The sequence below is a fragment of the Xiphias gladius genome, chromosome 24, assembly GCF_016859285.1.
Source record: "Xiphias gladius isolate SHS-SW01 ecotype Sanya breed wild chromosome 24, ASM1685928v1, whole genome shotgun sequence".
Taxonomy (NCBI): Eukaryota; Metazoa; Chordata; class Actinopteri; order Istiophoriformes; family Xiphiidae; genus Xiphias; species Xiphias gladius.
In genome coordinates, this window is record NC_053423.1 from 5353585 (window position 1) to 5379222 (window position 25638).

General features: G+C 39.6%; 2 protein-coding genes across 2 annotated transcripts in view; both read left to right on the forward strand.

The window, feature by feature from the left end:
- Window positions 1-12447, forward strand: part of kcnk9 (potassium channel, subfamily K, member 9) — a 38126-nt gene extending 25679 nt beyond the window's left edge. The window contains exon 2 of the mRNA XM_040122310.1: window positions 11564-12447. Within this exon, the coding sequence (XP_039978244.1) occupies window positions 11564-12447 (884 nt within the window). The remainder of the gene's footprint in view (window positions 1-11563) is intronic.
- An 8869-nt stretch (window positions 12448-21316) lies between these two features.
- On the forward strand, window positions 21317-24015 carry LOC120786391. Its single transcript, XM_040121835.1, has 3 exons — window positions 21317-21331; window positions 21414-21536; window positions 22912-24015. The coding sequence occupies exons 1-3, from the start codon at window positions 21317-21319 to the stop codon at window positions 24013-24015; spliced, it is 1242 nt and encodes a 413-aa protein (XP_039977769.1).
- The last annotated feature ends 1623 nt before the right edge of the window (window positions 24016-25638 follow it).

Genomic DNA, 25638 nt, shown 5'->3' on the forward strand with positions numbered 1-25638 from the left:
AATGCCATGATAAATCACTTTTTCTTAATTGCACTTGAACCTTTTCTGTTGTTTAGATACGAGGAGTTGTTGGAAAGTTGCAGCCCATGATAGAGTGTGGCTTAGACACCTGAAAAGAAAGGTGTACATGTTCAAACCTACCCTACCCTGTTTAGTCCTAATAATAATAATAGTATTTTTTTTAACCATCACCCAGACACACATTTAAAAACCATGAAATTCTGAGACCTAAACTATTTATGGAAGGGTAAGGTTTTACGTCAAAAGGGAAGTTGGGTGTTTTACGGAGGGTTTATTATTTGGAATCAGTTGCTAGCAACCGATAGTGAAATTGCATCTTCTTCATGGCACTTGTGTGGCTGTTGTGTTCTCCAAAGCTGTAATAGGTATTTGAGAACATGACAGGGCTGACGAAAACCCCTTTTCTCCATCATGTCTTCCTTGTCTATTGATTACGTTTGGCATTCGGTACTGTACGTGGAACTTTTTGTGTCCTCAGCCATTGTGGCAATTGGCATGCTGCTTGCTTTTTCTTCTGTTTATTCCAAATAAACAACATTAAAGACAGCCCTTCCTGAGCCAGATGATTTTTCTCTGGAACATCCTACTGCTCAAAATAAATGGAAAAGCTATAGTTTGAGTTTTTTTTTTTTTTTTTTTGTGGTAAGTCAGTCGGTTATAACAAACATTCATTTATAAGACTGTTGGATTACTTTAAGGTGAATCTGCTTTTTGCCTGTAATTCTTATGTTACTTTATGCAATCCTGCACTCGTTTTAAGTCTTCTGAATAACGGCATAGGACAAAACACTTAAAATGTAAATGTGATCTTTCTAAGCTGCAGGCAGACATCTCTGATATTGGTGGAATTGCGTCTTCGTTGGCACAGAATTTCATGTTTGACATTTTTCCCTTAACAATTGAGTTAAGATGACTAGCAGCTGAAAGACCATAACCATTATGGTACCATAACAAAGTGGAATTGTAGGGAGACTTGGTGTTTCAAAAAGCACTGATAGTGAAATGTTCCCTGCCTGTAGTAGGTAACCATGGTGCTCCCACTTCTCAGACACATTAAGCTCTTGTCGGTGACGTGGTGGAGACTCAGGCAGAGAGCTGAACAAGGTGTTCTCACCTCTGTGCTCCCTGCTCTTCTTGACCTTCATTAAAATGCCACGGCCTGTAGCAATTAATGCGGGGCACCTGAAGTAATACGTGGCAGATTAACCTGCGGATCAAACAAGCAAAAGGCGCTGGTTTAAGCAACTGCTCTACACTTGTAGAGTAACTACCCAGGCTGTGTGTGGATGCTAATGAGGGGCTACCTTGATGGTGTTATGAATAATAGATGATACATATTATATAACCAGCTCTGTGTGAAAACAAATGAAAACCAAACAGATGTATCCATTGCTCTGCTCTACTCTCTGACAAAAGGATGTATTTAGAGGAGCACATGTTAAGTAGATATTAAACTGTTTCTCTTTTAATTGAGTGTGAATATTATACACTGTTTTCCACATAAATAATTTACATTCTCAATAACGTTGAAAAAGAAAGATATGATGCAGCAGTTTCTTGTTTTGAAGGGTTTTATTGAAAAATTGAAGTGTAGTTGTAGTGAGTACATAAAATGGAAAGTTACATTTACTGTTGTCTCATAAAGAATACAAATAACATAAAATTCAAACTTAGGTTTCCGCTTCTACCCTTCTCCTACCTTTATACTCGTTCTTGGTAATACAAAAATAATAGTAGAACAAGAACAAAATGATTGAAGCTGCAGCTTATCAATATTTTTATAATAACAATGGCTCAAATGTGTAATGTGAAATCGGTCGCTAGTAGTGACAAACCCACAGAAGATTATCGTCAGTGCTGTAGTTTTTCTCATCTCTACTGAGCTTTTGAGCATCTTTCAGCTCATTGTTTTGATTTTACACCCTGCAACCTTAATGCTGTGGCTCATCCATTCTCACTAGTTTGAAATAACATGAGTACAGACTTGAAGCATGTTATTCCATGCACCAATCAGGATTCAGCAATATTAAAGTCAAAATCAGATTCAAAATCAGTTGTGGGGTCTTTTGCTTATGTGTTAAATTGTGTTTAACTCTCTCTCTTTGTAAATACTACCTCAGGGTTTTCCCCCTAAACTTTAACTTTGTTCATCTCTGGTACTCTTTTAAGGTGTAGGCTGCTGGATAATTTATTAATCATCATTTGACCGTGATGTTCCTTTTTCTTCCAGTAGCCTACGGGAAAAATAAAATATTTAAACCGATCAGCCACAACATGAAAGCAAGTTACCGGTTTTCATGTTGTGGCTGAATGGTGTATATACTGTACATAGACTGCCCGGCCCCGCTCACTCAAATAGACGAAGAGATAAAAAGGAGTGTACAGCAGTGGAAGACCAGGTGTGACGCACTGGAGGCGAGCCTGCAACAGGAGCTGGCTCGGAGAGACGAGAGCTGGAGGAGGAAAGTGCAGGAAGTGGAGAATGGGAGGAACCTGCACAGTGAGAAATGGCTCAGGTAGGAGGAAGAATGGAGGAAGTGGGAAAACCAGACGGAGGAGCAGATCAGCCTCCTAACCTCCAAAAAACAACAGCTTCAGGTACGATGCCTCAGCTGATCCTTTTACCTCCGAGTAACGGCCAGCTTGTTTCAGACTGCTTGAGACTTTGTTTTCAAATGCTGAATAAAAAATGCTGCTATGCTATCTTTTTAGAAGCTTTTCTCTAATGCAAAGGAACAGGAGGAGAGCAAGATTCAAAAGACTCGAAAGGAGAACAAGACTCCTAAGGAAGAAAAGATGGAGAACGAAGACAGAAGACAAAGAAGAGTGAAGATGAATGAATGAGAAAGCAGAGAAGAGGCCGAAGAAGAGGAGGGGGAAGAAAAAGAAGAACGGGGGTTAGCAACAGAAGCGGCATCCCTCCCCCTGAAACCTCCACCCCTTTCTCCTTCCCCCCTTCTTACCTTACCCAATCCCCACTCCCCCCCTTCCCCAATCCTACCCTTTATCCACCTCCTACCCCTCCATGTGCATGTATTACATACCGTAAACATGTAAACTGTTCAACACAGTTGTGTTAAAATCAGTTACATCTTCCCGTGTTTGCCTTTCTGAATATAGATACAGGATTCATGGCTCTCAGCAGGTACTACAGTGTTACAGTATCTGTTTTAGAAGAACGGATCAGATATGATAATGTTCTCTTTCTATCTTTAAATAAGTCACTAGTTTTAGACTTCACGTGACAATAGGAGTTAACATACCATTAGGAATCTTGGCGGTTTGGAAAAAGGGTCACACTTTTCTCTGGGAATGTTTCTTTCAAGTCTGTTTGCGACTCATTTTGGTAATCAGATTAGTCCTAATGCCCGAAAAGCACTGGGTCGGCACGGTTTACTCTGACAACAGAGAGGGTCCAAAATCAAATTGGATCATTTGGATGATTTGAGTAAAACAGCCCTTTCTCTAATGGTAACAGCCTGAATCAACTGTGTTCACTGTTCTAGAAAAACTTCCAACTCTAGCCATCCAATCTCCTAAAAGCAATATACCGTAAAATAATACACCCCTGTCCACACACTTTTGTCTAGTATTTGGTTTGGGTCTTTTCTATGGTTTGGGCTGTATACACTTGAATTCACATATTAGGGAATCTTAACGCTGCAGCATACAATGCATTTGAGACAATAGTGTGCTTCCAACTTTGTGGTAATGGAGACAGCATTTCCTGTTTCAACATGGCCTCATGCACAAGAAATTGTTTTTCCTAGTTTGCTGTAGAGGAACTAGACAGGACTAAAATAATAATAATAAAAGCAATATGCCATCATATCCTCACAGAATGATCTGCAAATGGAAAACTCCTTTCCAGTGCATCTGCCTTTTATCACGCACTAATCAAGTCGCTCCAAGACCAGATTACTGTGAATTTGTTTAAGCACTTGAGGATTCGTTGTCACTCTGTTAACTCTCCAGACCAAACCATGAGGATGACTGTCCTGCAAATCTCTTGACATTGTTTTCCTCTTCAGAGAGAGGATAAACTGTTTGTGTTCACCTACAACGTCGCTTTTTCTCTGCCATCTCATGCAGGACAAACTTTACAACTTGTCTCTTCATTTTTTCATCCATCCAAGTTTTCTGGTGTGTATTTATTATTACAGCCTCATGGGGCTGCTATTGTGCCGATAGTCTTCTAGTCTCTTAGCCATTATGAAAGAAGATGGCAGAGGAAGGAGCAAACTGAAAGAAAATGAGAGGCTTGTTTGTTCGAACGAACTAAAGTAACTTCAAGCAAAAGTAATTTTTTACCTTCACTAATTTGTTAGATAAGGAGCCTCACACAAATAAAAACCACACACCCGTCGTAAAGGCTGACATCACACCATAAAATGTGACACGTCACATTTTATGCACCGTAATGCATTCCAAGAATAAAACATGAAATGTTACATTTGCTAGAAAAGAAAGTTGGAGATGAGATGGAGAAGATATATACATATATATGTGCGCGCACACACACACACACACACACACACACACACACACACATATATATATATATATACACACACACACACACATATATATATATATATATATATATATGTGTGTGTGTGTGTGTGTGTGTGTGTGTGTGTGTGTGTGTGTGTGTGTGTGTGTGTGTGTGTGTGTGTGTGTGTGTGTATTTACAGTACTTTATGGCATTACTCCATAAGCCTGGCATTAAAAGTGGAATTAAACTAAATCTGCTGGCCATCTGCTAAAAAATAAACATAGACAATATAATGAGATTGGCCACTTTATGTTCATTTTTCCTGTAGTTTGTCACTCATCTGTACACACACACACACACACACACACACACACACACACACACACACACACACGCTGTAACTGGTTTTAATGTTGTGGTTGATTGGTGTATGATATAGTATAATAATTGAAATTTGGCCGCCAGCTGTGTCAGTTTTGAATTTGAGTAACAATGAGTCATACTCACACACACAGACCTATGGAGCTCACATTGTGGGTGCGGGCAGACATTCAAAATAATAGTAAAGTGGATTGAAGCCAAACAAAGGTTGAGTCACACAGTTTATGATGAGAGCTGCCTTTGTATATTCATAAATGTGTAAACCATTAGAGGCTCTTTGTATGTGACTGTGGAGAGACACATGAGGTGTGATATATTTATACAGTTGAGATAGCTGGAATTTGCATTCCCTTTGAGGGATTATATTTATCTGTTTGATATACATCTTGATGTAGTATCTGTCTAATATGTCTGCTCTTCAGTTTTTAACAATCATCTTGGTCCACCACTTCGGTCCCGACTGAAAATCTCAACCACTATTTGATGGATTGCCATGATATATTGTACAGACACTCACAGTCCCCAGTGGGTAGATTCAAATTAAATTTGGTAAATTTGAACTTTTCTCCTAACGCCACCCGGAGGTCGCCATTTTTGGAACATGTAGTAACAGTAAGTCTTGGATGGATTAACATTACATTACATTACATTACATGGAAGAATATTTATGGTGCACAGAGGATGAATCCTAGTGACTTTGGCAATTCCTTCACTTTTATTATTATTAATATTATTTTTATAATATTATTATTTAGTGTTACCAGCAGGTAATCCAGTGAAATATCTCAACAACTTTTGGATCTGATTTGCTAAATATTTTGCAGAGACAGTCATGGACTCAGATAATGTATCCCAATGACTTTTGAATTTTTCAGACTTTTCTGTTAGTGCCACAAAGAGGTTGATATTTCTGTTTTTTAGTGACATTTTCCGACAAATATTGGATGGATTGTCTTGAAATTTGGTAACAGACTTTCATGTTCCACTTAGGATGAATTGTAACAGCTTTGGTGTTCCTTTAACTTTTCATCTAGTGCCAACTTTAGGTCACCATTTCAAGTTCAATTTCTTACGCTTTAGTTTACGACCAAATACCTTCAAAACTATTCTCATCTGCCTCAGCCCAACTTTGTATTTCTTGCTAATGTTAGCTTGCTAACATGCTAAACTAAGATGGGTAACATGGTCAACATTGCACATAAGCTTGTAAGCATAACGTATTAACATTTAGCTGTGCCAAAGTGCAGCCTCACAGATTTGGGAGCATGGCTGTAGACTCTTAGTCTAGTTTTACATTAACCAGGCTTGTAGAAAAAGATGATGGCATGTACAGTGTATTGAGCTACAGCTTTTGCCTCTTCCTACTCCAAATGACGCTAAAACTATTTTCAGGAGGCACCTTTGTGTAGACATGTTATCACACTTCCCACTCTGGTTTGTTCAAACATTGGAAGACTGACTCAACAGATGCACCCTGATATGGTAAAACTTGTTCAGATGGAAATGTTCTGTGAGAAAAGCTGCTGTACTAAACTAACCTAAAATGCTGTTCCTTTAAGCTCAAATTAAGGTATCTCATTATAATTTTTATGTTTATTTTTTAGGCGATGGCAGATGGCAGATTTATTTTTAGCTGCAGTTTTTTAATCACAAAATGTGTCATTTTTCCTGAAGGCAATCAATTGTTACATTGTTTGTTATAATCCAACTACCTTGAATATATTAAGATGTACTAGAGGATACCCATAAAGATTTCTGTTTCGCGAAAATCGGTTTAGCAGACAATTTCTCAAAGATTTCTTTTGTGCGTCCGAATAACATTTAGGCAAATGTCCAGCACCACAATTAGTGGATTGTGGAGCTCCTCTCTGTTGCAGACACACTTTGTGCTTCTTGCTGATAAGAGTGGTGTGTTTTTACAAACAATCTTGCCTGCTGCAGCATGTAGGAGAATATAGATTGAAAATATGTCACATCTTCTTCTTCCCTACCTTGGATGCCTGCACGGATGTACAGAATACAACCTTCTGTTTTCAAAATGTGTCTTATTATGTAATATTTGAGTGACTGGGCCTTTCTTGTGCTTCTATCATTAATTAGAGAGTGTGATTCTCTTTCCACGGCACTACACACTGTGTTGCACATAAACACGCGCGTTCACCTGTGCACACAAGAGCACAAAAGCACCTGTGCATGGCAGGGCTCTGTGTGGCAGAGCAAATATGTCTGTTCCCAAGACAACAGCAGATAATAGAGTGATTATAACAGGACAAACAGATTACACAGTGCAGTTCTGCCACAGAGAACCACACATCCCATCAACAACATCAAAGAAATACTTTAAGAGACTGGCTCGGAAAAAATAAAAAGCACAGTTTACTATATAATCTATTACATCTTTTTTTCCTTTTACTTGTTTAGGGCTAAGAAATCATTTTTTGGGTTTTTTTTTTTTTTTTAAATCTATATAGGAGACTATACTCATGAAAGGCATCACAACTTTTTGAGTGGAATATTTTGAAGAAAAAAAATCAAACTGAAAAGTGTTTATGTACTTAGTGTCTTATTTTCTTGTACCAATCGATGAGAGACAGTAGCCAAGTGGACATTACTTGATATGAAAATGTCAGAGATGATAATTTTATACAAGTTAATATCCGCTCTGTAGGTCTGCAGGTCATCTCCCTGACTCCCTGTAAATCCCTGTTAATCATCCTGTATTTATTACCTTGCAAATGTAAGGACACTAATGACTGTTGGAGCTAAAGCTGATATGACATCACTGTGGACGCGATTTCATTGCTTTTTTTTTCACTTTTAATGTACTACTTTCATGACTTCCTGTGTTAGTTTTATCATTTACAGATCCAGACCTTGCACATCAAAATGCCATCAAACTACATCAGACGGGCTCTGTCCAGTTTTAAACTGAAAAGCGGATGGCAAACCTAACAGGAAACATATACAAGTGTGGTGACCCTGCATTTTGTGGCTGTTGAATCGATACCTAATACACTCCACTCTGATTGCAGCAGGGAGAGGCTGTTGAGGGCGATAGTCCCACAGAAACCTCAAATGACTCGTACAGACAGAAATAGTTGCACGTTGGTACAATGTGTTTGAGTGTAAAACATAATGTTAATAGATTGTCTGTGGAGTAGATCTGTGGTAATCTGTCTGCACAGTCTGTTGTAGTGCAAATCAAATGAAAGTTGTCCTTTCTTAACGGCCCCCACTGTAATTCATTATGTCTTAATTACTCCACGAGAACAAATTTAAGCAATAAGAATCAATATCAATTAATTTGCCAATTTTGAGCAAGGAGGGAAGAAGACAGATGGCTGCGTAGAATGCAAATCTGTCCTGAGAGGTAATTATAATTGACTCACACTTTCGGGATGCCACAAGTATGTTTTGCTGCGTCTTGCACATGATGTTTACTTTGACCCAAAGGGATTTTTCACAGACACTATGCAAAGTCTCTTAAATATGTCTTTCTCCTGTATGAATTAGCATAAACTCTGTCGGAACACTGAAGAGGCCATTTCTATGAATTGCTCCTATCTGCTACCATGATAAAGCCACTAGTTACAGATTTGCATCATATTTGGCTCGGTTTTCTTATGTCCAGAAAGCATGTTACCATTAATATCCTCTCTGTGTTCCATGAGAGAGCAAGGAAGAATTGTGGGTTTTAGATATTTTTAATAAGAGTTATTGATGTTGTTATTAGAATCTGCTCTTCCTTAGTGTGTATGTGGAAATGATTTGAACATTGCTGCTCATTGTTCAAGGAATTCAATCAGTTCATATGTAGTCAGCACACACCAGCAACACGGTCGGCTACTGCTGCAGCTGATCCAACAGCTTCCTGCACAGAGCTCAGGCTTCAAGGACCAGCCAGTGATTCTGCATGCTTTAGTTCATTTAAAAACTCTGATGCTTAACGTTTATGCTCACCATTTTTCAGAAAATGCCACGGTGTTTTAGATTTTATTCTCTATTCTCAAGGCAGCCACCAGGGTCCCACTGGCTGCAAAGTTTACTCAATTGTAAAATTACTTAAGTATGGAATTACGGTCACGTGATAACAGGTGGTCATAGATACTGTATAAGGGAGACTAGAACCAAGGTCGCTGTTCAAAAACATTTTTTTTCTAGTAAGTGGACCTCGAGTTAAGATAATTCTGTTTCCAAGATCAGGATCACTTAAACATTACTGTTGCTGAATGCTATACAGAATTTTCAGAAAGTCTGCACCTTAAATGCATTTTGAGTCTGAGTAAAGGTAATTTCCAGAGTGCTCCGAAATGAAGTGAAACTGGTAAAAAAAATACGAGAGCGCAAGAAAACTTCAAACTCTCGAGCATGTTTGAAAGTAATCAGTATAGTATGACTTATAGTTAAAGTCAAGACAACTGTTTTTTCTCCATACACCCAGAGGTTTTCAACAAAAGGCAAATATCTGTATATTAATGGTTAGAGTGCCACCATTTCAGGAATATAAGAACCATGTTGATGGGACCTTCTGAGCCTTAGTAATGTCAGAAAATATTAATTGTCCAACATGAAAAATGTCATGTATTTTATAACTCCTAATATTATTCTTTGTCTTACTTACTACTTACTATTTGGAGGATAATAATGCTCTAAGGACTACAGTTCCCATAATCTGAGGGCTTTGGGAGATGTAAACCATCATGTCAGTTAGCTACAGGCTACAACTTGAGTCCATGGCGATGAGGGTTGGATTTTTCTTCCACTTCCATTTGTTCTTTCAGAACTAGTGAACTAGTCTCAGAGTCAGATCTCTACAAGTGATTTTTCTCTGAATTAGGTAGCCATTTCAATACCTATGCTGGGTCTGACATATAATCTGTAGCTGTTCTTTTCCAGCAGATACCAATAAGGCTGAAGGGGATTCTAATCCTCATGTTGGTTCCTAATGCTTTTATTTTATTATGGAAAAGATCTATCACTACTCCAAGTTGCGTGCATACAATTCTGCAAGTGCGTCATGTAACTCTAGTCAAACAAGAAAAAAGCAGGGTTTCTGGAGAGTTTTGACCCAAATACAGTCTAGTTCATGCTGAGAAATGAGCTGATAAGTTTTTCTTTTCTTTCTTTTTTCGGAGGCCCTTTCATTACTCTACATCAATATCAGTGAACAAGCTGAAAAAACAGCATAATAAGTTGTGATGACAAATATGTTAGCAAACAATTGCTTGCTTACACAATAGCATTCATTGGGAGTTATGTCTCGGGCTACTTTGTCAATGTAACTCAAATATTAGTTCTCCCTTTTGCTTTGTTTTTGTCTCCACCAACTCCCGAAAGGAATATCTGTCCCTTTAGCTGCTCTACTATGTTACCATCTATAGGCTAACTTTCTCTGTCTGCCGTTTGGTGCTGAACAGGCAGCGTACACAGGCCTTAGCAGCTCTTGTCTGCTGAAAACAGCATCAGGGGAAAGGAGGTTGATTAGAGAAGAGTTTGCCGGTTGGAAAACCAAAACACTGAGCTGAACGAAGCTGAAAAGGTCTGTAGATCCGAGTTGGGTGACAATACACTGTGGGCTCATCATTATAAGTGACCCTGTTCCCATTACACATACCCTACTGTAACGTAAAACATATTGATAGTGCAACTTTAAATTAATTTAGAACAACAAATCGCTTGAACTCTGACACTTTCTGATTTTACAGAATATTTAGTGTCAAACAAATAATAATCAGACAGATGAAAGTCAATAAAGATGTTTAAATCTACCTTTCAAACCTTGATAATGCAATGATTATATCCATACTGGTACAGTATGTTCCTCTAAATTCCAACGATAAAACATATGGTCAATAACACAAATTGTTCAAGCAAATACTATAATTGCTCTGGTTACTAGTGCAAATCAGATTTCTAGAGCCAAGTTGTTGTTTTTTTTCAAAACGTTTCACAGTACACCAAAAGTATGACGTCATTTGGAAGGCAGGAGTTGAAGTGATAAAAGTACCAACGGATGGTGGGTGTTTCTTGGCTATGATTTTGGTGTTTAATACTCACAGTTATGGGCTGTGGCAGAGGAGAGATAATCAATAAGACTTTATCTTAGGCCCTGTATATTCAGCAGCAATGGGCTCCATTCATAATGCAGTCTCTCAACTAATTTTGTAAATATCCTTAAAGCACGCAAATTCATTTCTATCACATTGGAAAACTAAAACTCATATAGTGTATGAATCCTATTGTTAGCCCCACAGGTTGATATTCAAAAGTCGGTTTGTGTGTGAGTCAGCGGCTTTTGGTCTAAAGATAAAGTTTAATTAAGCTAAAAGCTTCACTGGCTCCCCCATGACTCCTTTCCAAATTCTTCTACCTCACTGTAAGCCTCTGACTTATTGGAACGCCCCTCCTGCCATAATCTTTGAGCCCAAATAAGATTAATGAGCAGAAACATTTCTGTGGCATGCACATATTCACTACCCCTTTTGGCAGCGCTCGCAGACTCTCAGGAAAATTTCTTGCTTGGTCATGTTTGTAAACAAAAGCTGATCTGGGGCTTTTTGAGTAGCGGGTAGTGCCCGTGACGCCCCTGCCACTTCACAAGCACCCGGCACTTTGGCGAAATCTTTCCACCTCCGTAATTTTTGGTGTCATTCTGCTCTCTTCTAGGTTATGGGCACGCAGCGCCGGGGACCGACGCAGGGAAGGCCTTTTGCATGTTTTATGCCGTTCTGGGAATCCCTTTGACCCTTGTCATGTTCCAAAGTCTGGGTGAGAGGATGAACACTTTTGTCAAGTACCTCCTGAAGCGTATCAAGAAGTGCTGCGGCATGAGCATCACCGATGTGTCCATGGAGAACATGGTGACTGTGGGATTCTTCTCCTGCATCGGCACGCTGTGCATCGGGGCCGCTGCCTTCTCCCATTACGAGGACTGGAGCTTCTTCCAGTCTTACTATTACTGCTTCATCACATTAACAACTATAGGCTTTGGGGACTTTGTGGCCCTCCAAAAGAACCGGGCCCTCCAGAAGAAGCCCCTGTATGTGGCCTTTAGCTTCATGTATATCCTGGTGGGCCTGACAGTCATCGGGGCCTTCCTCAACCTGGTGGTGCTCCGCTTCCTGACTATGAACAGCGAGGACGAGCGGCGAGATGCAGAGGAACGGGCCTCGCTTGCCGGCAACCGGAACAGCATGATCATCCACATCCAAGATGAGTCGCTGCAGCGTGGCCGGCGGCGACGTGAGCCGTACCGGGCAGAAGTGACTGATTTGCAGTCAGTCTGCTCCTGCATGCACTACCACTCGCATGACTTCGGCAGCTCTGGGGAAGGGGTGGGAGGTCTGGGCTGTGCCTTCTCCCATCAGAACTCATTCAGCTCACAGCTGAACCCCAATCAGTACTTTCACTCGGTTTCCTACAGGATCGAGGAGATCTCGCCCAGCACCTTGAAAAACAGCTTCTTCCCTTCGCCCATCAGCTCAGTGTCTCCGGGCCTTCACAGCTTCACAGACAATCACCAGCTCATGAGGAGAAGGAAATCTATCTAAACTCTCACACACACAGGACAAATGGGTTTCCATGTTTTATACACAAAGTCAAACATTTCCAATGCTGCTCCTTACCAAATCTTATTTCAGCACTTTTTTTCCCTGTTTGGTTGTATGTAATATAAAAAGTATTCCTGGGAACAGATGAAGAACACTACGCAGAACAGCAAGCGTGGGCACAATGGGATGCAAAGCATGAAGCATGGATGTCTATTTTTTCAAGAGATTGCTCCATTTAAAACACTACACAAACTATAAGACCTTCCTTATTACAGATTTACAGTACAAAATTGATATATTAACTTTGGTTACATACCAAATGATGCACACTTGGGGAAATGCTATTTTTCAAAGGGAGTATGCTTGTTTCACCTTAACTTGAAGAAACTTTTACCGTTATGTATAACTCCATTGCCTCACTGCAGACAGAGAATTTAAAATGACTTAAAGCATCAGGTATTGTTTTCTAAAGCAATCATATATTTCAATGGTTTTGCCACACATCAAGCCAAAATATTGTTGCCAATATTAGCATGTGCATTAGATGTCATTTAATGAGTGTGCCATGGTTTTGTGACTTTCTTTCGTCTGTTTTCAGAACAGCTGTATGACGGGCGTGTTTGTCTTGGATTCAAAGGATAATGCTGCTGTTATTGACGTTTCCCCCTCATCTAGAATCAGATCTGGCCCCAAAAGCTTTAATTTCACCCACTGTCTTTTTCATAATGAGAGTTAAAATTGATCTACAGGAAGGAAAATCCACTTTCCTCACTATACTTTAAAACAGATTTGCCAGTTTTTGGGGTTTGAACTGTTTCGTGGTTCTCTATACTGAATCAGTGCACTGGCTCCTCTCTACATTGACTTTTGTGCACCAATATTCAACAATCATATAGGGACAACTCCACTGTAAAAGAGGCAGAGAGACCAGTTTCTTTATTTACAGTCACCCTAATAGACCAGAATGCAGAATGCAGCCACCGATATGTCATACAGCATTAATCTAGTATATTAGTAACCCCTAAAATTGGGGACATGCAAGGGACAGATTAACAAAAGAATGTTCTCAATTGATGCAGCAGAGGCTTAGATATCCCCACTTTAGTTCCCAGTGTGGGTCCGCAGTTTAGATGTATAGAAGAATAATTTTTAAGAGACAGGGTTGGTTGAGTGGTACTCCGCATGACGAATAAACGGAACACTGAAGCATTATGGGAAATGTTGGCCAGTACTAACTACTTTGAGCCGATGAGTTAGGATAAAGGGAAGTGAATTTACACATACACAGTCTGCTGACATTAAGCAGCATAAGAGGATCGGAAGGTGGATTTTTTTTCCTTTAACCTGCAGCTACCAAAGTGCAATTAAATTACTCCGGCTGAATTTATAAGCATGCATGACCTTCTCCAGACCCCTGCATAGTACGTGATGCCTGCCTGTATCAGCTGACCCTGTGTCAGATCTAACCACGCAGTACTGACAGCAGAACTGTTTACTGAGATGGGGAAGCATGCAGATCTAAGCAGACAACACTTCAGGTTTGGATGCACTTTGGAGCCATCAGGGAAACACAACCTGATATATGTATCAACACAGAAACAAGCTGAAATAGTGAGTACGAGTTAATGTGAGGGGACTGCAGAAGATCACAGAAAAGAAAAACTTAATAACATCAGTGTGATCCTTTCATTGTCTGTAAAATATCAGAGGAAGAGGGATATGGAGGATTTTTTGTTTGAAAGATCTGATAAGTGCATGACCTTTGTGTGATGAATGGGGAAATTATTTCATAATAACTTTAAAAGTATTTTAATGGCGAATAGTCTCAAAGAATGATTTACAACATAAGCTGTTTCTTTTGCCAAAGTCCAGCAGTTTGTAAAGGGATACACTTTATTTACCTGCTTTCTTATTTTCCATTCAAAGAAAATGTACAATAATGTTTGTTCTCAGGTTTGAATGAATCACTTTTTTTGTTTTGTTTACTCCTATAACAAACACAATCCCAGAAATGCGAGTGCATCGCCCAAACAATACAATGTACATATCAAATCCTCATTTCCAAATAGAAGGAATTTTCTGAGAACTGCGACTGAGATGCATCATCTCACTGAGGCAAGTGCTGTGTCTGATGCAGATGTGTACGCTAGAAGTCAGTTTGTATTATAGGCATCATCTGTGAGAGCCACAGGGCTGGAAAATATTTGATGAAATTCTGGGTATTTATGTTAATTATAGGCCTGTTTTAAAGCCCAAGCCGCCTTTTCTGTCACAGCTGGCTCAGTGTTAGCCGTCAAAATTTTCATTATCACTTTGCTCCTAAATTAAGCAGGATTAATGTGCTAAACATGATTTCTTAATGCATTTTTAGCTGTAAATGTATGTTTAAGTATGTATTGTTTGTAAAGACTAGAGCAAGAGTGAGCTTTTTTAAGTTAACGCAGGGTTGGGAGCTATTTTATTCCCTTAGCAAGTTCTATCCTTCAGAATCACTCAATATTTCTGGAAACCAACAATTCTTACACCAAATTCCTGGACCTTGACTTTAATGAAGCGTTACCTTCAGTATTCTTTGCAGCTTAGTATTTAAGAGGCTTCTATTAATTATCTGGGTAGCTGAGCATGCTTCACAAGGTGAATGCCACTCTGTTTGGGCAAATGGTAAAATGCCATGGATCCTATTCAGTCGTGACAAACGTAACCAGGCGTGGAGTCCGCGATAAGCCCTAAAAGCATTGTTTCATTATTGGAACTATACCGGCTTATCTAAATATCCTGTACAATATGTTTATAACAGCCTTTGGAATAAAATGGCCTTTTCATGGCTGAGATGCATATGTATTTTTACACATTAGCATACGTGCCTTGAAGAAACAGTAGTCAGTGTTTCTGTTGAAGTGGGCACATTTAAATATTATGGCTGCAGATCTGTTTGTGCTTTAGCAAACCCATCAGAAGCTTTTCGAGGTCTGGCCTTAGGGCTAACAAGAGAGCAGATGTGGTTAATGTATAGACAGATCTAAGTCCTGACAAACAAGTTCATATTAAAAGATGAAATGAAAAATCGACATCTGATCTACCTTTTAAAACAAAGTACACACCCAGCGCCAAAGCAGATTGAATCACTTCCTTACTTTCAAAAGTCATAATCATCTTATAATGACGTCTAAGATAATTCCAGTTTATAACAAGTTGGGTCTTATTTTCATAGTTTTGGCTATCACTCCAATTGGTAAGAATGGTACTGAGCTCAGAGAGGCAATTGCTGAGATTTGGGATTTGAAACATGAGCAGTCGGATGATTAGCTAGGTTTAAAAAATAAGGCCGGCAATATTCTCTCAGATCCCAAGAAAATACCAAAACCAACACTGTACTGATCTTACAAATAAGTATTGTCTGTGTAGTGTCAGCCTGATATATTTTATTCCTCTGTGCAACAAAGCTCTATTGTTATCCAAAAACTATTAAAACACACCAGTGAGCCACAGTGTGTCACTAGGTGATATGTGCCTTCATTATGAGGGACACTGTAGTTTATTTTGAGTCAGTCCCGCTGCTGCCAAACCAAATGTGTATTAATCCACCTGTCTGAAAACAGCCCCCAACGAATGAGCTGTTCACTTCTCTCTAAGTAGCATTTTCTAAAAAGTACACTGCCTGGCTATTTTAGGAAATTATTGAGCCTACAAACCTTTTTAAAGCTGCATTAATTTATTTTTTGGACACTGGGTGGCAGTGGAAAAATTTAAAAACACATCATTGACATATCAGCACCTTATAGAGTTCACATTTACATTTTACATTATATTTGGAGTTGTGTATCTAGAGACCTGATGAATTTAAGAAAAAATATTAATCCCCCTTTTAGCTCTGTTTTGGTCTCTACCAACTCCTTTGGAAAAAAAATCCTAGCTCCTAATTGCTATTTTGTCCATCTGCTGTTTGCTGCTGGACAGATTGCATACAGTGGATTTATCGGAGCTTTTTCACTGAAAAAAGTTGCCTGCTGCATCTGGAAATGATTTTGTTGAGAGTGGGCCAGAAAAACCACTTGTTATCCAAAATACACTACAAAACATTGTAGACCTTAGGGGAACTGTAGAGTTGGGTGGTAATTCTCTGTGGGTTTGTCACCACAAGTGATACTTTACTGTACACATGGTCATATGAGCCATTGTTTACATAAAAATACTGACTAGTGCAGCTTTAAAGATTTATATCTTTAGTAGGAACATATGGACTTTGGGCTGAGTGTCACCAACAGGGTAAGGAAGTCAGAAAGTATTGAGAGACAGTTTAATGCATCCTTGGTTTTGGTCTTTTCATAGGATTTCACTAAGAAAAATATAGAATATCACTAGCCTTACACTAAACAAATTCCCATGTTATTCAAACTTGGAAGAGAAGGTAAAAAATGGTAAAAGTAAAGTTAAGAAAATGGTAAATTTAAGAAACTGTTAGTTAAAAACATCTTCGACCATTTACAGGTTAACTTTTTTGTTTATATTTAATCTATTAAAGTTTTCTGTGAACACAATTTTCCTGTCCTATGAAGGATTATCACCAACATTTCCGGTGCTCACACTGTCGGTTTTACCTAAAAACACTGTGCTTTGGATAATTTGGCTAGACAACTGGCTTGTTAAGACCTGTTGTATCATTTGAATGTTCCTTTCTTGCCTCATAGGACTTCGTTGTTCGCTTTTTTCCAAGTTTCAGCTGTCACTTTATTGAATACAATATTATCAGAACTGATAAGAATGATGGCCAAAAGTATGACAATAAGGCCCAAGTTCTAATAAAGCAGAATTATCCTTTACACACTTCCAAGAAAATATTTACCTATATTTATTGTCACTGATGGTGATGAGTCGTCTGCCTTCCGTTCACTTCACAGTCAAACTTTACCAAGCAACATTTTAGGGAATGTATCAGCCATAATGGATCTTCTTTTGAAAGGAAGCAGCAAACAAATGAACTCATTTGCTCCTCATGAGCTGCAAGTCAGATCGTTTTTCATTCCCCCCCACATGTACACATATTACTCAGATTTGTCTGCCATCATGCTGCATGCCATACTGATCATCTTCAACTGAATGTTACTCTATAACACAGATGGCGCAGAGAAACAGCCACACACACCATCACCCTCACCAGACAAACATTGCGACATTTTGTTTTCGCTCATGTTTCCCTGCGACATGGCATCAAACAACACAAAGGTGAATTGAATTCTGATAGTATGGTTATGTGCTGTTTATTGGCGTTTCCTACGCATAGTAGCCATGCTTGGCTTCCAGGCGTCGTTTACTGCACGTGGCAGTATTTGCAGGCCATTTTCTCTGTCAACAGTGCCATGTTTCTCGATGACAGGGACAAAGAGACACAAATTGCACTACTATCTGTGTAATACAATATAACAGAAAGGCTGTGTTCCATAACTTTGTTAAATATCCTTTGCAATACGTTCTTCTGTTGGTCTGATGAACAAATAATACCATGTACCATATTCCTTACAGGAGATTATATCCCATCATCGTCATGTTGAACCCACTGACGTTTTCTTTCACAAACTCATGTCTGTACAGTACACTCTGGTATGGGTCCCCTCTCTTTTTAAGACAGAGAGAAGAGATAGTTGAGAATTGTTCAGAGTGAAATGAGCATTTTACATTTGTGTATTTTCTTTTCTTTTCTTTTCTTTTCTCTTCTTTTTTTTTTTTTTTTGGTGCGTTTGTGTGCATGATTTGGTGTGGATGACTCACTGGGTTACACAGCCTTGGTGAAGCCATAACACACTTGAATAAAAAATGATGAGCCTCCTTCTGAAACCCTCTGTCTTCTTACAACTGTCTAACATCTCCAGCTGCTCCACTGACACGTTATTTTAATTCACAAATTCACAAGTGCGTTTTTTCTTGTTAAAAACTGTAAAATTCAGGCCTGGAGTTATATTATTACTCATTCATTAAAACAACAGTTTCAGTGATTTCAAACGTGCCGTAGGCCAGCTTCTCAAACTGAACTGATTCAAGATCAACTTTGAACTTACTCATACTGTGATAATTAATTAAAAGTACCTCTTGGGATTATTTCATTTACAAAGTTAAGACTAATGATTGCAAGAGTTTTTTAAAGTCAAGGTTTAGGGAAGTGTGGCTTTCTAACATTTCAAGCCAGAGGACCGCCAAGAGTATCTGCTGATGTATACAAAGAGACACTGTGAGCTAAACTTAATAGTCTCAGTTTTAAGTATTCAGACTTTAAGGTAGGGATTAGATCAGAGTAGAAAAATCTTAGCTGCAAAAAAAGAGAGATAATATTATGCAAACTCAATCACTATGCCTCTGTTTTGCTTTTTTAACTGTTACTCTATCTTCATAAGTCTCAGTGTTAAAGGAATGATTTGAAATTTTGGAAAATATGCTTATTTGCTTTCTTGCTGCAAGTAAGATGAGAAGATGGATTCTACTCTTCCACTCTCTAAAGCACCAGCCAGTAGTTGGTTAGCTTAGCATAAAGACTGGAAACAGGGAAAAACTATCCTGCCTCTGTCTGAAGGCAACAAAACCTGCTTACCAACACCTTCAAAGCTCACTTAATAACACAGTACATCTTATTTTTTTAATTTTACAAAAACAAAGAGTAAAAGTAAGGTAGATACTAAAATAATGAGATATAAGTAAGACCTTACATATATCTCATTATTTTATTATCTTAGTGAGCTTAGAGCCTACCCTTGGACAGAGCCAGGCTAGCCATTACCCCATCCGGTCTTTGCGGTAAGCTAAGCTAACTGGCCGCTGTCAATTTATATACAGTATAAGGTAACAGACAGACACCGATCAGACACTGATCATCAAACACTAAACATTGAAATCGGTAACTGGAATCCGTGGAATTATACGTTTTGGCATGAAAATAGTCCAGAGTCTAAGACATTGCTGAATATGGATACAACATGGAAGTATTAAATTAGTCTTCAAAGGCCCATTTCACAGCAGCCTTTTGACCATTTAGGCTATGTGTCACAAATCCTGGCAGAATTTGACTGATAAAAGATCTGCTGTCCAGTCGCCTTCTTCTTCTCTTTGAGTGGTCCGTGCAGTGCAGCTGGATGTTCAGTAGGTGGGAGAATGAGCGAGCAACATCCCCTTTTATCCCCTCCCACACCGCAGTAATTATACTGTCAGCCATGAACATCAGGCAACGCAGAGGACGACACAATAAGAACAGTGGCAGAGGGGCGTTAAGGCCTTCTCTTGGCGTTAAGCCTGTAATTTTGTTTCTTAAATGATCATGTAAGCAGAGCCAAGTTGTTCTGCAGTGGGACAACATCTCCACCGTGCCAGTGATATGATGAAGCATTGCAATAAGCAGGTGCCGACTGCTTTTTTTGGGGGGGCCCAAGGCGAGAGAACGAGACAACAGAGAGCAGTAAGTTTTCAATGATGATTGAGCCTGTCTGCTAGATGAAAAATGGATCTACCGTAGGAGGCACAACTGCACACTAACGCAAGCCTCATCCATCGCAGGGAAACTCTGCCTCTAAATACAATAAATGAGGCTGGCGTGGGAGCAATGGAGCCAAAATTTAAGACAAGCTGCTGTCTGAAAGTGATTAAGATCTGCAGATATTCCTGCAGGCAACACCCACCAAATCATTGTCTTATCTAGGCTGTCTGATGATATTTATGCTGAAAAACTATTACCAGCACCAGCCCTCGGAAAGGAATTTGATCAAAGTTTAATTCCAGTGAATATTAAGCACATCTCTAGGACACTAGCGTTGCAGCACCTTTACCCTCTATTCAGTCGCTTCCGAAGTTTCAAATCCTTCTGTAACACTTGTGCCGTGAAGTGAGGTAAAGATATAAAGGCTTTTACCTAGATTAATCTCATCAGTGCACTTCATAAAGGAATAATTATGATAAAAGAATAATAAGCATCCACAAAAATATTGTGCACTTCCATTGTACACTGTGTAAATGATTGGTTTAAAAATGATTGCATTTAAAAACACTATAGAGGCACTTTGCTACTACACAAAATTAACAATAGTAAGTTTAGTCATTTCTCATTTAGCTTTAAGGAGCAATTCAATATTAAGTTACATGGGGAAGAAAACTATTGCTGCCAGCCTTTTTAACTTACTCCCTTAAAATAAAGTTAATGTATCCTTGCGACCCCTCGTCATAATTTATTTACCAAAAACTGATTTTCCTTCTCAAAATGTTTCATGTGGAAGATTGGAGGCCTGAAGGGAAAAAAAAGAAAAAATGTCATCCAAAAAACAAGTATATATTATTTTGTATAATACAATTATTTTGTGACTCCTCAAAGTTTTTCTTGGGTCTCTCTGTTGGGGGATCTTGAGAACCACTGGCATAAACATTTTCTAAAAAAAATACTGCATACAGTGATAACATGATATTTTTAACAATATATTGTCCTATTTTATGACATGTTTAAACAGCTGTAAACTGGAGAGGGAAACCCCATGGAGACGCTGAAATAATTTCACTGTTATCTGAGCATGATATTAAAATTTGAAGACAACTCGTACAGACTATGTAAGGACACAGGACTGAATTTAAAGGAGTAAAAAGGAGGCTCTGTGGTGGTGCCCTCCACCAGCCCCGCGACAGCTGGAGGTGTTCTACAGATGATGATGATGGTGATGATGATGATGAGGCCACAAAACTCCATTGTTGGCGCTGATATGCAAAGGAGGTCTCTGGCACCATCTAGTGGCCGGTGGAAAACAGAAATTCCGTTTAACTTCTTTATTGTCATTTGAGCTGCACTTTAGGGCTCATTTTATATCAACCTGTAATGAAAACAAGCCCCTGTCAACACGGTCTGGCCATGGCTGCCGCTAAGGTGGAGGTCATTAGAGATCACCGTACTGCACCGTGACCCTAATCTGCTTAATTACATTAGGGCTGCTAAAACCCTGCTCCAGCCCCAGCGTCACTCCGCCTGCGGCCAGGTGACGCTGGCCAAACGGTCACAGGGACCGGACTGCACCTCTGCACCGCAGGAAATGATTCGACAAACAATGGAGCGAGAGACGTTCGCCAAGCCCGTGAGTATACTGGGGTCACTCATCGACGACCTGTCATCTAGTTCCTGACAGTTGTCGTCCCCGGCAATCGACGAGACTGATGTTAGCGAGAGCGACGTGCAGTGAAAGTGAGGGAACGTGCTTTCAATATGTCGGGTCCAGCAACCTTCTCGATTGCTTCAGGCGTATATGTCATGTGACATTTCATGCAATGATGCATTGTGCAGATTTTTAAAGATGAAGTTTTATTAGTTTTATTGCACCTGTGCAAATAATCTGTTAAGATCTTAGAAAACTTTGGGCACTGCTGGTTAATTACACATATATTACATAAAGGTGCTTTACTGGCATGAAAGTTCCAAAAACAATGTTGCCAAAGCATCAAAATACAGTATTCTCTGTGCCAAGAGAGCTATGTTACCACCTTCCAATAAGGCATACTAGTCATTAGTTAATGAATCCTTTGTCAATGCTTTTTCTATCGAGCCTTTTCTAAGAACAACTGGTTGGTCAGCCAGGTAGTGGACAATCCCCGTGGCTTGTGTCCAGCATAACTTGTTTTATCTTTTCAGCCCTCTCTGTAGTTCACCATCGACAGCTCTCCAATACACGTCAACAACCTCCGTGCCATCTGGAACTGTTATACCCAAGCCTCTTTGCTTGTTTGCTCGCTTCTTTGGCTCTAACACTAAGTCATTAGAGCTGCAACGATTAATCAGTCAGTTAATTGGTTAGTTGATCGACAGGAAATTAATCAGCAGCCATTTTGATATTCAGTTAATTGTTTCAGTAACGTTTCAAGCAAAAATCTCAAGCATTTTCTGGATACAGCTTCTCAAATGTGACAGTCTGCTGTTTCTCTTTGTCACAAATGGCAGTTAATTGAAAATCTTAAAGCTGTGGACTGTTAGTGGGACGAAGCAATTGATGACATCAGCTTCTGAGAAATGGTGGCCAGTCGTCTCATGACCCTTTGCAGCGGTTCCGATTCCCAGGTTGGGGAAATAGCTGCGAAGCATTTAGTCCAAAATCATCTCAATGAATGTAGTGAAAGAACCATTTAGTAATGACTTAATATGTGTTTATAACTGCTGTCTATGATTATTACAAAGTAAGAAACCTATGACCCTTGAATGACGTTTTACTTAGTTTGGAATAGGGTTAGGTTTAGGGGCTATATTTAACCCTAACCCTAAATTCTTTATAGTGTGTGTCTTGATAGAAAGTGGTACAGAAATGATTTATCTTTATAAGAGTGTTGCACTTGTTATTAATTGGATAATTGCCATTATCTTTTGCAGTAATGTGGTAAAGAAGGATTCTAGGTAGTATGGGAGGCCAAATTATCATTTCATAAATAAGCCTGAAATGAGTCACTGCTGTCTCTTTTGTTCAGGGGGCTTCCCAGCGAGAAGAAATGTTGACAATCCAAGTTAAAAATACCATGCTGCATCTGAATGGTCAAAACCTCAGACTGGCAGCTAAGAATGGCCGCATTTCAAAAACACCTGGCCTCCATCTGTCAGCGACACATGGAAAGGAGGCAGTGGGTCATCTTACGACGTCCCCGCCGACCCAGGAGGGCACAGCACAGTTGGACTTGTTGCTGCTCAAGTCGCCCCGGCCTGACTTAGAGAGAGAGGCTGAGAATCAACCTGTGAGACACCCGCTGAAGCTTGCCCCGCTGGATCTGCCAGAGGAGGTGAGGGAGGCTCAGAGGCAAAAACTTAAGTTTATCCAGCAAGAAGCTAAACCTGCTTCCTGTAAGATTGATGTGACTCTGAATGAACCCCAAACGAGGAAGGTGAAGTCCTGTGTGAGACAGAGACCGCTGAAAGCTGCAGTGTGCCCCTCTGCTCCTTCCACTCAGCCACTCAAAGCCCAACAGCAAAACAGGCCCCAGCTGACACGCTCCAGCCCCATAGAACAGAATGGAGACAGGCATCTGGAGGATGTGGTGTGCCGAGGTACCCAAGCTCCCCTGTGCAGCAAACCTGCCCCTCCTTTACTTTCGGCCCGATTTAAAGCTCAGGCCGCACGTGGTGGGGAGGCAACACGCCAAAACCCCAGCATGCTCCAGCAGGAGACGGGCATGAGGCGCATGAGGCTGAGGAGAGCACAATGCCTAGAAGAGGATCAGTGCAATTCAAACACGTCAACAGGGGGATTATCTGCAGATGAAGGCAGGCTGGCCCAAAGTGTCCAAGGCAAAGGGCAGCGGGCAGAGAGGGCTTTGAGAGGGCAGCCGCACGCTGGAAAAAGCATCCAGGGGCCTCCTGCAGCCTCTTGGGAGTATGGAAGCATCAGGAAGAGCCATCAGGATGACTGCAGTCAGCTATCTGCTGGATGCACTCTGAACCGGCAGTCGGCTGAAGTTGGAAGCAGTGCACATGCACTTGATGGTGTAAAGACAAGTGCTTCTAACTGGAGATTAAAGAGGAAAAAACCCTTGATCACAAAGCACAACAATGCAGTCCCTGTGGAACGCCTCCAACTGTAATTAAACTTGAAATTTCACTTTTGCAGCTTGGGGCTCTTAAAGATGCACTTGTATCATGTGGAGCTCCAGCAGAAACAGCTAATCTATAGTCTAATAAACAGTGTTATGAAGGAAACGTGAAGCAAATAATGTAAACTGAGCACCAAATGCATTCTAAAGCGGTGCCATTACAAATTGCTTTAGAGAACTAGTCCTTTTTATGAGCCCAGATATCTCACATCTACAAAACTGGTTTTGTTTTTTCTAGTTATACATGACAAAATGAGCAAATAAAGCAAGGTTCAGAAAGTAATTCCCAGGAGTTTTTCTTTTAAAAATAACCTTCTCCTCGCAAAGCACTGTATATATACACCATGCAGCCACAACAATAAAGCCAGTAACTAGTTTTATTATTGTGGCTGATGGGTGCAAATCTAATAGATCTGCTAGTTAACAAAAAGACAATAAGTAAAGCCAGAAAAACTCTTTGTAACGTAGTTGTAAGCAGATATAAGTGTTTATTAATGTATCTATCAACAACCATAACTCCTCCTGGACGCCCAGAAGTGGAGGCAGCTGTATGAACAGATAGTGAATGACAATACAGCAAAACACAGTTAATAATATAAAACACAGTGGAGACCCATTTCCCATTGACATGACTGGGAAAGTGTATCCCCTCACGGGAGAAGTTACAAACTTACAAAACAAACACTTAAAATGGCCTTGTATCTGCTTACAACTACTTGTGTTATAAAATATTGATCAACTATTTGTATACTGCTTAAATACTAAAAGGGGGAACGTAAAATGTTAGTTCTTCTTTTCCGTGTTAAATGAAATATATATATATATATATAAATATATATATATATATATATATATATAAACAGCATCTGTGGGTCTCTGTAAGTAATATTATAGAGTAGATTCTATACCTGCACTAAATGAAAAGTGCCCTGAGATAATTTCCGTTAGGATTTGACGCTAAATAAAATTGACTTGACTTCACTTAACTATTGTTGGCATCAAGCCAGAATGATCTCAAGTTCATTAATGGTCCAGTGGGCTTTTTTATTGTGCTCCCAAAATAGAAAATAAATAAATATATGAACAGTGTGTCATAAAAAAATATATGCCAGGTCGCGCTGAGTTATGAACTGTCCCATTTCCAAAATCTATTCCCCGGATCAGAGTATGCACTCATTCAATTAGGTGAGGCGGGCACAGCACAAAGCTAGGTTTCTGGCACAAAACATGAAGAGTTAGAGCACTATAGTTGATCCATGGTAATGAAAGCACAAAAATGCCTCATAGAAAAAATATTTTTTGTGGCTTTCGGGATTAAATTAAAGGATGTTTACTGATTAACCAGTAGTCAATAGACATCCTTATATGATGAAGACCCACCTGTTCTACCTGCTCAACGTCCCGTGTTCATTTCTCCCAATTTTTGGATATAACTTCAATAATAAAAGAGGTAACCAAACCATTCACTCTCCCCTAATAGATCTATTTTTAATGTTTCTGCTTTTCTAATTTAAAACATGACTTCCAGCTCTCAGCCGGAGAGCTGTTCAAAAAGTAGGAGCTGCGTTTTTGTTGTTGTTTGATGGTCCTCTAATGCTCTGCACTCTGGAAGAT